Source organism: Pyrgilauda ruficollis, unplaced genomic scaffold (genome assembly GCF_017590135.1).
Source record: "Pyrgilauda ruficollis isolate IOZ18807 unplaced genomic scaffold, ASM1759013v1 scaffold32, whole genome shotgun sequence".
Classification (NCBI taxonomy): Eukaryota; Metazoa; Chordata; class Aves; order Passeriformes; family Passeridae; genus Pyrgilauda; species Pyrgilauda ruficollis.
The window spans coordinates 4,702,955-4,719,701 of NW_024524600.1; the positions used below are offsets into that span (position 1 = coordinate 4,702,955).

At 39.0% G+C, this 16,747-nt stretch overlaps 2 protein-coding genes across 6 annotated transcripts in view; both read left to right on the top strand.

Annotated features, from left to right (window-relative positions):
• Nucleotides 1-543: 543 nt before the first annotated feature.
• POC1B (POC1 centriolar protein B) overlaps nt 544-16,747 on the top strand; it is a 45,566-nt gene continuing 29,362 nt past the window's right edge. For all 5 annotated transcript variants that reach the window (XR_005955703.1, XM_041474366.1, XM_041474367.1 and 2 more), the window contains exons 1-9: nt 544-666; nt 922-1,006; nt 8,829-9,000; nt 9,755-9,934; nt 11,207-11,314; nt 12,181-12,296; nt 12,656-12,789; nt 13,552-13,620; nt 16,498-16,650. Coding sequence is in view for 4 of the 5 variants with exons in the window: in XM_041474366.1 (XP_041330300.1) it covers nt 652-666; nt 922-1,006; nt 8,829-9,000; nt 9,755-9,934; nt 11,207-11,314; nt 12,181-12,296; nt 12,656-12,789; nt 13,552-13,620; nt 16,498-16,650 (1,032 nt within the window). In the remaining variant the exon portion in view is untranslated. The remainder of the gene's footprint in view (nt 667-921; nt 1,007-8,828; nt 9,001-9,754; nt 9,935-11,206; nt 11,315-12,180; nt 12,297-12,655; nt 12,790-13,551; nt 13,621-16,497; nt 16,651-16,747) is intronic.
• Nucleotides 1,053-6,090, top strand: GALNT4 (polypeptide N-acetylgalactosaminyltransferase 4). Its single transcript, XM_041474365.1, has one exon. The coding sequence runs from the start codon at nt 1,487-1,489 to the stop codon at nt 3,236-3,238; it is 1,752 nt and encodes a 583-aa protein (XP_041330299.1). The 5' UTR covers nt 1,053-1,486; the 3' UTR covers nt 3,239-6,090.

Consider the following 16,747-nt stretch of genomic DNA (forward strand, 5'->3'; position numbering starts at 1 on the left):
TGTTTCCCTCACCTAGCTTTCCATGAAGCTGCATAAGCGTTAACAGCACTACTAACAGCAGTGTTGCAGCATTGTGGTTTTCTTAATTTTTGTGTAAGGTCGGTGTAGTTTGTTAGAGCATTAAAGGTCTGATAAAAGGTTTGTATGATACAGACGTGAGCGCCAATTTAGAAACCTAGAAAGTCCGACCAAAATAAGAAACAACTGAAGACAAGAGGCCAAACTAACTAAGGTAGCTTAATACAAAATCAGTCCGACGTTTTAAACACAGCTGCCCTTCATGAATTTGTAAGTCACAAAATCGAGGTAACATGGGCCACACCACCCGTGTCTGCGGCTCCGCAGAGATGCCCCACACTGAGAGCTCAGCCCCGCAACCCCTAAGCCGCTGTGTCCCGAGCACCGGCCAGCCTCGGAGGCTTTAACTTTCCTGTCTCGCCTGCGGCAGCCGCTCCAGCCCCGCCGAGCCGGGGCAGGCGGGGGCGCTGCGGCTTTAAGAGCGACCCGCGCACCGGGCCCGCGGTGCGGCCCCGCCCCGCGCAGCGCGGCCGCGCATGGGCGGATGGGGATCCGCGCTCTTGGCGCGGCGGATGAATCCGGGGCTCGGCAGGCCGCGCCCGGAGCGCGGGGCTCTCACGGGCCGCTCCGCCCATGGCCTCCCCGCTGGTAAGGGCTCGGCCCCGGCCCCTGGCGACGGCCGCGGCAGCCAGGACGGCAGGCAGGCAGGCAGGCGAGCCGCGGCCGGAGGGTATCGCCCGGTGCCGAAGGCTGCCCGGCGGCCGCCCCCGCTGGCGGAAACGCTCCGGACGCCGGCACCGGCGGCTCCCGCCGCGCGCGGGGCGTTAGCGGCCCCTAAGGGGCGGGGGAGGGTGAGTGCGGCCGCCCCCGCCCGCAGACTGACGGTGCGCACCCTCTCCCCAGGAGGACCCCGTCCTGATCCGGCCTTTCCGCGGCCACACGGCGGCGGTGACGGGCGTCGCCTTCGATGCGAACGCGGCGGAGATGGGTGAGTGCGGGGCCGGGCGCCGTTTGCTTTCCGGGCGGGGCAGCCCGCTCCCTCCTCCCTCTTTCCCTCCCCGGAGCCGCCCGGCGGTTCCGGCCGCAGGTCCGGGCGCGGAGGCGGGGCGGGCTCCCGCGCCTTCGGGCGGCCTAAGAAGTCTCTTCCCCTTCCTTAAGCGACAACTTTTTGAGCAAACCACAAGGCTGGAGGAGGGGTTTGTCCCGCGGAGAGAGAGGAGGAGGAGGAGGAAGTAAGTGAGGGGAGCGCCGCGGCCGGAGGGGCAGGGGCTGCTCCGTGCCTCCGCTGCCGCCCCTCTCCCCCGCGGTCCCCCGGGAATCTACCGGGCCCACCACGGAGGGCTGGCTGCAAACTCTGCCGGCGTCCCGAGCCCGAGTGCCTGCAGCCCCATCCTCCCTGGGGGCGTGGGAGAGCCGGCAGGAGTTGACGGACTCCTCTCTGCTAAAGAGCTGCTTTTAACTATCTAAAATGAGGATTCGCCTGGCGAGAAGATGGACGTGGATCCGCAAAAGCTGCGTGTTCCTCGGCTTCTTAATGATCGCTTACTTTGTGGTCGAGCTGTCCGTTTCTTCCTTCGGTGTCTCCCTCGCCGGCAAGAGCATCACTAAAGGGAAATGGGAGAGGCGCTTTTCTGACGGGGCAGAAAAAGATGTCGATTTGGCTCGTCCAGTTTATGACAAACCCCCACCTGATCCTTATGCTCCAGGAGAATGGGGTAAACCCTCTCGCCCCCAGCTGAGTCCTGAGGAGCAGAAACAGGAGGAAGAGCTGATTGAGAAGTATGCAATAAATATTTATTTAAGTGATAAAATTTCTCTCCACCGGCACATTGAAGATAATCGACTGAGTGGTTGTAAAACTAAATCTTACAACTACAGAAGACTGCCCACAACATCTGTTATAATTGCTTTCTACAATGAAGCCTGGTCAACACTGCTGCGGACGATACATAGTGTTCTTGAAACATCACCTTCAGTGCTTCTGAAAGAAATTATACTGGTGGATGACCTGAGTGATAAAGTGTATTTGAAGGCTGAACTCGAAAAATACATAAGCAGTCTGAAGAGAGTTCGCTTGATAAGAACCAACAAGCGAGAAGGATTGGTTCGTGCACGCTTGATTGGTGCTACCTTTGCTACCGGTGATGTTCTCACATTCCTCGATTGTCACTGTGAATGCGTTTCTGGCTGGCTGGAACCACTGCTTGAGAGGATTGCTGAGAATGAGACTGTTATTGTGTGTCCTGTCATTGACACCATTGACTGGAAGACATTTGAGTACTACATGCAAACGGCAGAGCCCATGATTGGGGGGTTTGACTGGCGGCTGACGTTCCAGTGGCACTCAGTGCCTAAACATGAACGTCTCAGGCGCAAGTCGGAAACTGACCCAATCAGATCCCCAACTATGGCTGGTGGCTTGTTTGCTGTCAGCAAGAAGTATTTTGAGTACCTGGGGACCTATGATACAGGAATGGATGTTTGGGGAGGGGAGAACTTAGAATTATCATTTAGGGTTTGGCAGTGTGGAGGCATGTTGGAAATTCATCCATGCTCCCACGTGGGCCATGTGTTTCCAAAGCGTGCGCCCTATGCTAGACCAAATTTCCTTCAGAACACAGCACGTGCTGCTGAGGTGTGGATGGATGAGTTCAAAGATCACTTTTACAACAGAAATCCTTCAGCAAGGAAAGAAAACTATGGAGACATTTCTGAAAGAAAGGTTCTTCGGGAGCGTTTGAAATGCAAGAGTTTTCACTGGTATTTAAAAAATGTATTTGCTGAGTTGCATGTACCAGAAGATCGCCCTGGCTGGCACGGCGCTATCCGCAGCGCAGGAATACCTTCAGAGTGCCTTGACTATGTCTTACAGGAACATAATCCTACTGGGTCTCACCTTTCTCTCTTTGGCTGTCATGGTCAGGGAGGCAACCAATTTTTTGAATATACATCAAATCAGGAGATTAGATTTAACTCTGTAACTGAGCTATGTGCTGAAGTCCCTGAGCGTGAAGATTTCATAGGTATGAGGAGCTGCCCAAAAGATGGATCTCCTGTCCCAGAAATTATTATCTGGCACTTCAAAGAAGATGGGACTATTTATCATCCTTATTCAGGGAAGTGCCTTACTGCTTATCGTACGACTGAAGGGCACGCTGATGTGCAAATGAGAACTTGTAATGCTGGAGATAAAAATCAGGTTTGGCAATTTGAGAAATAATCACTGCTGCTAGTATGAATTGGATGGACTGTGGTCTCCAAGCTTTTTCACGTGTGAGCAGATAGCAATGTTTGATCAAATACCTTGACATGTTTTCACATCCGTCTGTAGAAACTGTCTACTATGATGAACTGTATGGAAAGCAAAAGTAAATAGTGGGGTTTGGTTTCTAAAACATGGATTAGAACATCGAATGCCTTTTATTTTTGTACAATTTTGATCCATTATTACTTTCCTCAGTTTTGATTATAAAACAAAGGCTTCTGAGGGGACTGAAGAGGGATTTTTTTTAATCTTAAAACTATGCAATAATCGTGCGAGATAATGTTCCACGTAAACAGAAAATTTTTACTTACAGAACTAAAAGTTAAGGTTCTTGCAGTGGTAGCAGTGATGTTGCAGATACATTATAAAATATGTATTTAACACCCTAAGTAATGCTACAGTAGCATGTGATTGAATGGACGTTGATGTGGAAAGTTGAATCTAAGCCTTGTAATGGTCTGCATTTTTCTGGGAATGTACACGCTGTTAAGGGTACTATATTTTACAGAAGAGTAGGAAGTTTATTTACTAGAAGGGCTTTGGCACTTCTTTGCAGTCTTGTACCTATTGTAAAAATCTTAACCCATGGGGCTTCGTCAGGAGCTCTCATGCATTTAGAGGAGAGTGTGGTAGCAGTGCAACCAAGGACATGCTGGTGATATCACAAATGGAAGAAATAGGGATGGCTACAAGTAAGAATTTTGTTTAAAGGCAATGGAGAAGGAAAGGAATCACAAAATTGCCTTAGCTACTGCTGATTCTTAGCTGTATATTTAATGTATACATTGCTTCTGTGTAAGCTTTTCCATGTTCAGCTCCATGTCTTAGGGGTACAAAAGTTATGTGATCTAGACCATGTTTGGGTTTTTTGTTGTTGGTGGTTTTTTTTTTCATTTGATCTGTCAGCATGGTAGAGAAAGGTAACATAGAGGAACATTTGGGCTGTTTTATTTGGCTTTTTGTGTTTTGGCAACAGCTGGCATGGGTCAGCCCTAGGAAGAGTTTTGAAATAATACAGCATATGCTGCCTGTTTCCAGTCAAAACAATACCACTGGAGACCTTGGGTAATACTGGGGAGCTGAAGTTTCTGACATGACGGGAGCTGAAAAGACAAAGGACAGTTTGGAAGAAACTAAGATTTATTGGTGGTTCAAAGAATTACTTATTTAGAATGTTTTCTTTTTTCTGTTATCCTGAGTTTTTGAAGAATACTGATTCTCGAATTAGTGATCTTGATTAGTGTCACTAATATGTTTTGATTATGATTATAGATGGTAGATGTGATAGATATATTGTGTACTTGAAAAAAAATTTTGCATTAGTATCTGTATTTTAGTTTCATAAGATTTAAGTTGAACACTTTCCTTAATGTGTTGGGCATTCCAGCTGTTTTTATTACTCTCACTGAAGTGATAAATGTTTTTCAGTAGCCATAGTGTAGTAAGTCTTTACATGGGGCTGGTAGGTAGAAACTTAAGCTAGTGAGCATTAGTTATCTGGACATTTGAGGACTGTAGTGGATCTGGATTTGCTATAGGTGTTAGTAGGTAGAAGGGTTAAAAAGGGACAAGTGAGACCTGATGTAGTTGAAGTTTTGCCAAAAATAAAGTAAGAATAAGTTACAACATATTCTTAAATCTTTGTGCCTTGAAAGCTTTGAGAGGTTTGGGTGGAAACAGGTTAACATAGAAGATGAACAGAAGAAAATTTGGAGCTTGGAGTGAAGCATTGAATGATGCTAAAAATGCTTGCCACTGTGTGGCATGGATTCTTTTCAGACTTTAATTTATTGTTAGGCAGTTACTTGCAATTTGGTTTTTTTTCCCTTTTTTTATCTTCCTTTTTTCCCCTAAGTTGGTTTTTTGCTGTTGTTGGTTTTTTGTTTGTTTGTTAAAAAAAAGGGAACTTGGTACTACATAAGGGAAGCATTCCTGAAAAATTGCATTCCACTTTGCAGCAGGAATTCTTTTGTGTACTTACAAGTTATGAACCATTTATCGAATTTTAAAAGGCAGCCAGTTGTTATGTACTGGGGCAATAAATTATATAAAGTATATGCTTTTGTGGAAAGCTTTCTGTAGGCTGTTAACATTCAGTAGAAATGACAGGAAAAAGGCCTAGGTTCTCTTATGTGGCAGATCATAAATAGTATGTGCAATGCATGTTTCTTCAGATGAAAGTAATGATGTGAATACAGACTATGCAAATTTTATACAGTTAATTTTTTAGCACTTGGCAAAAACTGCTTTTTCTATAAAGAAATACCTTCAAGTTAAACCTGACATTTGAAAGTGTTCCTTATCTATTTAAGCAATAATTATAAGTGAATCTGCCTCTGTGTTTGAAAAGTTATTCTTTCTGTGTATCTGAACCCTTCCTCCTCCCCATGACCTCCCTTTCTGTTTTTGGAGTTATTTAGAAACAAACTGGGGAGAAAATAAAAAAAAATTACCTGCCTTTAAAAAAAAAAAAAAAAAAAAGAAAAAAAAATTTAAAACCTTCCCAATGGGAATAAAAAGCATGTGAATAAAAGGAGGAGGGACTAGAGAAAGGGAGAGAAACAAAGTAGAGAAAAATAAACAATACCTTACCATTTCAATGTTTCTATCCAATTATTTTTCAGTATGTACAGATTTCTGGAAAATCTGAAAATCTGAATAGTTTTCTATTCTGTTAGACTTTGAAGACTTGGTGAATGCTTGTATATATTTTAAACTACTGATTCTAAGTCACTTAAAAGAAATTGAATGTAAACTTAACACTGAATAAATGTGGAGGGCTTTGGGATTTCTTCTGAAAAAATAAAATCCAGAAAATTAAATGTTGCCTAGTGTGCTGACTCTTCTCAGTTCTTTTCCTCTTGTGTACATGCATACAGAATGCAACAAAAACTGCCAATAAGCTGAATTTATGGAAGTTATTAAAAGTTCTTCATATTTTATCCACTGTGCTTAGAATTCCAGATTGGCTTTTTTTGACAGAGGTTCAATTAATAATAGTTTTTCTCCAAGCAGGAAATCTTGCAATTCATTGCAAAATGTGTTTACATTGTGACGTTGTACTGTATCATTGAGAGCTGCAGGGTTCCTGTGAAGTTGGGGGTTTGTTGGCAGTGGTAGGGGTTTGAATATTCACACACCCGTCATGTGCATTGTATTCCATCTGCCTTGTAATTCTTGCACTGAGTGATTAATTGTATTGGAGATGCTTCAGTATTTTGAGGGATGTACATTGAGCTGTTAAAGCCTGTCTGAGTTTGTCTCTTTTGATCTTTGCACAACTTTCTTAGTCACCACTTTGTTATTGTGGGAAATGAGAGTGAAATGGTAATTCTGTATTACAGCAACTAGTGTTCATATATTTGTGTGTGTATATATAAAAATGAATACCATCAATAGTCACAATTCATAAATTGAACTTTGTCTCATTGCAAAGACCATAAAATCCTTTTCATGGCATATGTGAAGCTTAGGTATCTGCTTACACACCACTTTGCTGTAGATCTCTCAACTTGGTCTTTGCATAAGGCCAAGTCTTTATTTTTTGGTGTTCAGTTCTGTAATGACTCATCAGCAGAAAGGCAAATTATCCAGTGATGTGTCTGCTATATGTGGGTGTGTACAGCGTTGATTTTAAAAAAGAAAAGGCACTCAGGTTATAAACTGGAGTAAGTTGTATATTGGAGTCAGCTCAGTGTGAATTTTCAGCTTTCTACATTTTAGTTATATTTTTCAGTTGATCATAGCAAGGGCAAATTGTCTTTCACCTGGTTATGTCATGTATTCTCTGAGGAGCAATAGGCCTATTTGTGCTACAACACATCCTGAAAAAATTCTTCTGGACATTCTGTGATTTTTTTTTTTTTTTTTTTTTTCTGATCCAATATTTAAGTATTGCATAGGTGGCAGGGAGTCCAGAGGGAAAATAAGGAAGATGGTCACAGATGTCCCACAGGAAGGAGAACTTCAGGTCACTGCTTGTGTCTCATTTACCTTGGGACAGCCCATCTATGAGACAGCAAACTACAGGAAATCAGGCTCTGAATGAATGGTATTGTCATCTTTCTAAGAATATTTCCCTCAGTTTTTAGAAGTAAAAGCTGATACTGCACAGGTATTTGGTAGTTCATCAACAATTTGTTTTAGAAGCCATCAGTCTTGTCTGTTTCGCATTTCCAGCCCTATGCCTTCAAATTCTATTTTAGCTTATATTTCACTTTTTCCTTTTTGTTTTACTCCACTGTAGATCACTTTTCAGAATCAAAGGGGAAAAGGAATTCTTTCAAGTACAGTTAGAAAGACCCTGCTGTAAAACAGGGTTTTGAAAAGTTGAAGTGGGGGGAAAATATCCTGTATTTCTTTGTCAAATATAGGCCTGTTGATTTGGGCATAGGGATAGTCTGGTCTCACATCTTTTAGCAGAAGCTAGTCTTTTAGGAATAAAACCAGTATCTTTGTAGCAAATTCATAAAGGGAATTTAATAGTTAATATTCTAATATGCTAATATTTTGTTTGAGGCTTGCCTTGACATGTGATAATAAGGAAACTCAATTTCTTTGTGCTGTGTTGGTGTTTGAAAGAAACTGGGGAGAGAAAAGCCATCTTCATGTACTCTTCCAGCTTCCAGGAGGCTATTGTTTTTCCTCTCCCTTCATTTCTCTACTAGGGTTAGTAATTTGACAACTGAGGGATGGGAGTGTGAATACCTTGTTTTTATTTATGCCTATATACTAACATTTAGCAGCAATGAAGATGATGGGATGTAGGAAAATCGCATGTACCAGTTTAATTCAACTGCCTGTTGTCTTTGCTTCTTATAGTTTCCTGAAAATGATCAAGCTCTGGTAAAAGTTAGGTTTTCCTTTTTGACTGTAGATAGTATAGTTCACCTGTAAAGTGACTGCAAAAAACCCACCCTCAGGCATGCTCTATTTTCAGACTGGAAACTTTGTTCTCTTTTGAACTAGACAAACATGAGTATTATAAAATTGATACTTAAATAGGATTAGCGAATTATCATATATCAATATCGTCACTCAAGTGTAGGTATCTAAGTGTTAGAAGTCATGTCTTCAGTTTAAGTTGGCATGTTTTTTTGGAGTTAAACACTTGATACTGGAAACAAATTCCATCTCAGAGATCAAAATGAGATTACTGAAGAATTTGCCTATTGTTCTTAGGATTTGGTGAAACCAAATCTGGATTCATACTTACTGACGTGCATGGTGTTCAGCTTTGGATGTTTTGCTCTCTATCATCAAAGTACTTGTAAGCCAGTTGGCTTAGTATGTGAGAGAGCTACCTGTTAAGAATTATCCTTTACTTCTCCAAGACTTGTCTTGCAATGTCCTTCTGAGAGCCTGGTGTAGGTGTTACTTGCTACCAGGCTTCTGCTTAGGCTAAGTATCCATTAAAGCCTAGTAACTCCTCCCTCCCGTAATAACCATTAAGTTCTCTGGTTGTTCTAACTAACAACCCATAGTTGTTAGCTCTGACTTTCATAAGAGCAGTGAGCAGACTCCTAATGTCTTTCACTTCTTGCAGTTACCTGCTCTGTGGATAGGCTTCTCATATTGTGGAAGCTGAAGACACGGTGCAGCGCTTACAGATTTTCAGGCCATGCGGAAGCGGTGACAAGTGTAGAGTTCTCACCAGATGGGCAGGTGCTGGCTTCAGCTTCTCAGGATCACACTGTCAGGCTGTGGATTCCTTGCATGTGAGTATAACTGAGCAATGCTGGATATGTGTTTCATTATTGTGCAGTGTGAATATTGGACACTTAAGTTTCTTTTTCCTTCCCACATGCCTGGGCTTTGACAGAATCAGAGACTGGGGACCACAAGCAACATGGTTCTTTACTGTATTACTTTGTTCTTTTCTGAATATTCTGTAGTTTCAAAAGAAAAATGTAACAACTCGGAAGTCACAATTTCATCTGTGTAGAGCTATGCTTTATAATATTTCTCTGGCTTAAAGATTATATTTTAATAAGGATTGCATGGCTGCACTTCATTTTGGGGAGACAAGTGATGAAGAAAACAATAGTTTTTGGGAAAAAAAATTAATTTACTTGCTTTATCAGACTGTTCTTTAGTAGTAGTAATTATGAGTAATTCAGTATGATCTTAGACCAATGTTACTTGAACTTTCAAGCATTTTATAGAGTACTGTGTAAAATATTCTCTTTCTAATGCTAATGAGACTAAAGGCCATTGCTGCTACTTAATTGCACTGTTCTGTAAAATTGGTCATCTTAAATGCAACTTAAGGAATGTTATTTTAATAATATTTAAATAAGTAAAAAGATAATGGTGGCATTAAGATTTGGCCTCTGTTTACTGCTTTTTCACTTGGGTAAGATTCTAAATATGCCAAAATTGATTTTTATGGGTATTTAAGCTCTATAATATAATTGTGATTTGTGACTTGACATTTGGGGTTTTGTTTCATTTTCTTTGCTCCCCCCTTAGTCATGGAGAATCATCAGTGCTGAAAGGTCATACAGCATCTGTTCGGAGTGTGAGCTTCTCCCATGATGGCTACTCTCTAGTTTCAGCATCCAATGATAAATTAGTAAAAATATGGAGTGTTAGCTATCAGCGCCTTTTGTCTACCCTATTCCGACACACTGGTTGGGTTCGCTGTGCCAAGTAAGTGTTGTTTTTATTCTCTTGGTAAAGTAGAATTCCTAACAAAGGGGATTTTATATCCCAGGGTAGAAATAAGAGAAGAAACGTCTGTGAATGACAAACAATGATCTCAAACCAGTAATTAAATTTTAATAAATGAATCTTATGCACAGATGTTTTTTATAGACCTAGGTGAAGTATGAAAGTTTGCTCTATGTTAATATGTGTACGTGCTAAATCAGTTGCTGTCTTCGTTCTACTACATTAAAGGACAAATGGGGTCCTCTGTATTTATTTTCAGTCAGCATCCTGTCTTTCCCCTGTTTTGTTTGGTTTTTTGTTGTATTAACTTATTTCCCAGCACTCATGTCTAGATTTATCATGCCTTGTAGGGGTTTTCTCAACTATTCTTGGAATAGTAGTGGCATTAAAGAATGGTCATGAATCCAGATGAGTTAAGCTTACATAATTGGAAAAGGTAAAAAAAATGGTCTTTGGATTGCCAGTTAGGATTCATACTCTTTAAAGACAGAACAGCTCTTCAAAGACAAGAAAAGATTGTTTATTTTTTAAAATTTTTTTCCTTTCCTCCATATTAATAGAAAATCTGCAGCTAGGAGAGGCCTAGATATAAGCTTCTTGAGAAAGGAGTTTAACACTAGTGAAGTGCAGACCCCTACAAAGTTTCAAAGTATCTGATTGTTAAAAAGAAAAAGCTCTAGGAAATCACATGTGAAAGTTCTTGAGCAGTTTTTCAATGTCATTGTGCAGGTGCTCAATAAGTGAAATAATAATGACCGAGGAAGTTACAGGCGAGTCAATTTTTCTCTTCAAAAGCCTGGTCTGCTAGTCTAGGAATAATTGTGAGTGCTTTACCCACTATTTGTAAGTTTAGAAAGAGCTCAGAGAACATAAATATAGGTTAACATTGAACACAAGAGTCTACTGTGTCCTCTTTGTCCTTTTACCTATAGTTTTCTATAATAATCTCTGTCATCTGAAGTGATATCCTTAGGTTGTTGATACCTTTCCCCGAACCCCCTCTCCTCTTGCTTATGGCTTTGTTTTTAATTGTAGTTGATTGTGAAATGGGCTAGAGTGGAATAGAGGGAGAAGCTTTTCTTTTCAGTTTTATTAATCCATGAAAAATACTAGAAGTTCAAATGTCCTTTGAATGCTATGCATCCTTATTTCAAACAGCCTTCCTTGGTTCTGTTTTTTTGCTGCTTATGTCTCTAATGCTAATCTAGGCAGAATCAGTTCTTAAGTAATGTATACACTTGCATGTTCCAGATTTTCACCTGATGGAAGAATAATAGCATCATGTGGTGAGGACAAATCTATTAACATCTGGGATACAAGACATAAAAATTGTGTTAATACCTTCTCAGATTATGAAGGGTAAGTTTTACTAGAAAAAAAGGAGAAATGTAATAATGTAATTTTACTGGCATTAATTTAATGTTCTGTGGTATTAACATCTATATATGTTAAATCTGAAAACAGATCAGAATTCTACAACCCATGTCAACTAAAAGAATTCATATAATGTTTTTCTAAAGAGGTTAACTGGCTGCACTTATGCAGCTGTTTTCCAGCAATCAAAAGATAATTCAAACAGATGTGAGATTATTCTTGGATTTTGGAATGTTTCCATGTTTTCCCTCAATTTTGATAATGCTATTTGATATTGGATGCTTCAACAAGAAGAAAGCTTGAAGACTTTTCCACCAGTTGATGAAAAGAGTATTTTGTTTCTTTCAGTGATCTGCCTTATTTAAGTTTAAAAAATACTTGCTTTTATGTATATGCACTTTTCTTAAACATCTTGGATCCAGAGTATTAGTTAACAAGTCAGTGGAATATTTATCTTCTATATGTGCTTTGCTGATTTCATGGCTACCTTCATCCTTTTTGAGTCCAAAGTATTGTCAGTTCTTAGACAAAATTATTTTATTTCTTGCTTGCAAACTCTTTGCAGCACTATCTTCCAGGAACTTCGTACTCTTGCACAAACTCTGAAGGTTTGACTTGGATCAATTATACTGTATTTTCAACAAAAGTGAGCTTATGATTTATCACGTACATCTTGTTTTTTTTATGCTTATTTCAGTTACTTGAAATGCCTTAATTGAGTTTCCATACATGTAGATTCCACACAAGTTCATGACAGCTCAGTGATAATATTGTGGGCTTTATATATGTACACACACCTAAATATTTCTGTGGAAACACATTCTGAATCTGTTTTCATTAATTATATTTAGATTTCCAGCTTATGTGGATTTCAACCCAAGTGGAACATGTATAGCTTCTGCAGGTTCCAATAACACAGTGAAACTATGGGATATTCGAACGAACAAGCTGCTGCAGCATTTCAAAGGTAAAAATAATGTAGTGTGTTTTATTTTCTTTACAATGGGGCTCTTTGCAATTAAATGTGATTTATTAAGAGTATTACTGGGGAAAGTTGACAAACAAGTCATATTGACATGTTGTAAGTATCTTTTTGTAGTCTATCAACCCCAAGAATCCAGCCTGAATTGGTTTTATTTCTTTGCTTCTCTTAATTTTTAGAACTGAACTAAGCAAATACTCTGACAAGTCTTCTATGCCTCAACACTTTTGTTGTTTTCCATTTAAATGAAGTAGTTCTTTGGGAAGTAGAAAAGAGCAAAGAAATAAAGTGTACATATCCTCTTAGACATCTACAGCTTTTGAATATTGTCTTCTGTAAATCAGTTCACAGAGCAGGGGTTAATTGTATATCATTCCATCCTTCTGGTAACTACCTCATCACTGCTTCTTCTGATGGTACCCTTAAGATTCTGGACCTCTTAGGAGAAAGACTTATTTACACTCTTCGTGGACACAAGGTATACACAATAATCCTCTTTAAATGGAGATCTTACTAGGTTGTTCAAGATCTTTACAAAGGGAAAGTAACGTTTATGCTGTTGTGTCTTTTATCTTGCAACTTGCAGATGAAATTTAGTGGACACCAAAGTGTTGTGTTAATGCACCTTGTCACAAGTGGTTAAGGAAATGCATCAGTTTTTACCTGTAACCATGCTTTTTATCTGTCAGTATTACACACCTGATATTAAGTAAAAGCTCATGTTCTGAACTCATTAATAATTCACTTGATTTTCAAAATCATGTTATTTGGTGCTTCAGTATTGAAAAACTATTGTCTATTGAAAAGCAGTGTTTTCTAAGGAGGGGGAAGCTTAAAGAGACTAACTTTTTTGAGGGATGGCAGCATTTCCTTATTTTCCTGTTAATGTCAAACAAAATCCTATTTTTGATGATAATAAATCATTCAAACATATTGCCTTGAGTAATGTAATATATATTTTGTAATTTTTCTTTTCAAAGCTGGAGTATAAAATCTAAGGATAATGCCACTATTTTCCTAGTATAATTTGTTGTAGTTGTAATGTAGCATCTTACTGAAATGTGCAATATTAACTTTTCAATCAAGTTTTGCAGAAATTTCACTACAGTAAAAATGTTCCTTATTTTATTAAAATTGAAAAATCTATTACATCAGGTAATGGCATTGGTGTTTTTCTCTGCACTAAAATATCACGATCGCTGTAATAGCCTAATTTTACTGTGTGCTATTTGTTTTCCAGGGACCTATACTTTGTGTGGCTTTTTCAAAAGGTGGTGAAAAGTTTGCCTCAGGTGGAGTGGATGCTCAGGTTTGTGGTATTGTCTCCTTAAATGAAATGTCTTTGTTTGTTACAGTGGATATAGTTATAATATAGTATGTCACAATAACTTGCTAATTACTCACATGCATTCTGTCTACTTGTGTGTTCTATAGACTTTCCGTGGGATGTTATGATGAGGAGAAGACTAACCACATCTATTTTACATATTAAAATAAAGGAATGTTTTTTAGCTAAGGATATTTAAAGTATTGCAGTTCAGTGCCAATGAAGTAGTTATGATGCAATTAACATTAACTGGCACCTGCTTTGTTAGGTTTTCACTGCTTTTAAAGTCCTTACTCTAATTGTAGGTATTAAGTTGTATTACTGGGAAAACTTTGGCTAAAACTGGGAAAAAAAAAACCCTTGTGTTACCTTTACTAATTTATTTTGGTAAAACAGTAAAGTACTAGATTTTATAAAGGGAAGAAGAGTCATTTGAGCATTTAAAAAAATGTTAAACAGTAAGTCTTGTAATTAATCTCCATCTGTTGTAATTTCATAATTAAGAACAAATGAACAAATACTATCAAGCTTGGAATAATCTCTATGAGGTCTATAAAGTTTCCAAAAAGAAAGAAATTTTGTAGCACAAGATGTTAAATTTTTACTCTGAAATGTTCCTTAGTTGTCTTTTTCATTTTTTCCTGTAACAAACAGCTAAAAGCTCAATGTAGATACAAAAAGCTATGCTGTTGAAATTAAGATCTTTTGAGTTTACCATAATTCATGGCATATATTCTGTTTTGTGGAGTTTGAAATAAATTTCAGCTAGTAGCAGAGGTGGTCTTGGGAAATAAAAAAAAAAAAAATTGCTTTCTATCACCAAGTGTTAAGTAAGTAAGACTTGAAGTTACTGGAAAAGTGAAAATGTTATCAAACATCCAATATTAATTTTACAAGCAGGGAAAAAAACCCACAAAATCTAACCGAGAATGGGAGAAAGATACTTATTTCTTGACCCACTAGAATGATCTTTGATTTTCCGTACTGAAGTTTTAAATAAGATTTTAAGTCCCAAAATGCAACTTAGTCCGACATGATTCTGAATTGTTGACCTTACTTTCCAGCAGTTTTATGAGTTTTTTGAGTTTTATGACTGTTGGTACATTATACTTAACTTGAGAGGAACAAAAGTGCATGTATTCACGTGACAGAAGATTAATCTGAGAAGCTCTGATGAAGGCAAGGACTTACAGCCTAACACAACCTCCCCATTGAATGCCAACACATCCTGGGAATGCCTGTATTACTTCAAAGTTCTTTGAATTTAGAGCCTCCTGAATGACATGTGTGTTCAGTGCAGTCATGTAATTGCGTTTTTCCTGCCCTGATTTTCTGTTGTAAAGCTTCTGGGGCATGAGAGCATGGAGAAAGTAGGTAAAAATCTATGTCTTATGTTCCTCAGCAGTTTGATATAGTGGGTTCATGCTGAATATATGAGAGGGAAGATCCAGTTTCATCAGGAAACACTTCCTTAGTTAAATGTTGAATTTAAAAAGTAGTCATAGCAGATCTAATAACTGTTTAAATTACCTTTAAAATGGGCCTTCCTGTGTTTGTTGAAGTTTTTCCCTTTGTTTTATGAGAGTTTTGGTGGGAGAGGAGTACTTACTTTGCTGCAACTTTCACTTTTCTATGTTTTAAAATATGCTAACCACTGTTGGGTAACTACCAGACATACCGTTTTGCTGACCCATCCACAACCTTCTTCCAGGTGTGCCAGGAGGATGGTTGTGGGACTTCTTCTCAACTCACTGTGATTATTGTTTACTGTAATTGTAGGGTGCATTTGTTGGAAAAGTTCTGCTGGCAATGTCAGGCTTATGAGCAGAGGCTGGCCATAAAAGTATCATCTTCTACCCCTCATGCAGTACCAAAAATATATTGTCTGTTCACAGCATGCACTGGAGGGAGTTGATACACTCTAAGTTTATGGAAGATTGCTTGCTTTGTGCATATATTATTTCAAGACGTTTTCAATCAGCAGATCCTTCCATGCCTTTCCATCAAAGAAGGAAAATCGGTATCTCTGCTTCTTGTTTCAAGTTTCTGGTTGGTGTAGAACCAGCTGACAGTGTTGTTAGAAGCAGGTTAAATATTTGAGACAAACACTGGATACTTTTGTTTCTTTCTATTTGCTTCTTTCCTCAAACAAAAAAGATCTCAAAGTGTAGCCTTCTGTCATGTTCCTCAGTTTTTGGCTGTATGTGCATATTGCAATTTATTTCATTAACCTGTTGCCATGGAAAACATAAGACCTTTTATGTGAAAGAGCAAAGTTACACCTATTTGTTTGGAAAGTAGTAGCCTGTGTGGAATATTCATAAGACTGTACCTCTGTACAGGTACCTCCATATCCTGTGACCTTCTGCATTTGGTCATTGTGTGGCTTATATATGGTTTCTACCTAGAACATAATTAGACAAAGTTCAGAAAAGAGATTCCTGTTGCTAAAATACTGGAACCAGGTTTTCGAGTTCTGTGGAACTCTCTGATTTCTTATTCCTTCAAACTTTCTTATTAGACCTGCAAGCCTTTATAGGGGCAGAAATTTAACAGTATAGATCCCTTAGTCTGGCAGAAAAGTAACTTGGGACAGTTCAGTGGGACAGGAGTTTGCTTTGTTTTGTGATTACACATGTGTTTTAGAGGTTACTTTTTTAATAGGCTGAACCACGTCTTTTAGATTTGAAGTAAAGATACTCTGGGGAAGTGCCTGTGATGCAGTAGAGATCGGACTAAGATCACTGCAGTATTGTGATGATGTAGTTATTTACTTAGTAATAGCAGACTTTTCTGAGTAGTTAGGATTTGAGCACTGCATAACCTTCAAGTAGTTACTGATATGAAGATTTCTTATAGGTATTACTATGGAAAACTAACTTTGATACTTTGGATTATGAAGAAGTTTTTGAACACAATTTTAAAAGAACACATATTGATGATCCTCCTCATCTTCTTGATGTTTACCCAAGGTCACCTCACTTACATGATGAACAACGTGAATCAGTTGAGGTGAGTGCAATAAATTGTCTAATATAGGAAACAAGAAGCTTTTGTGAACACTGTCTGACATTAAATATGTTTTATGTGTACCAGGGAGCTTGTTATT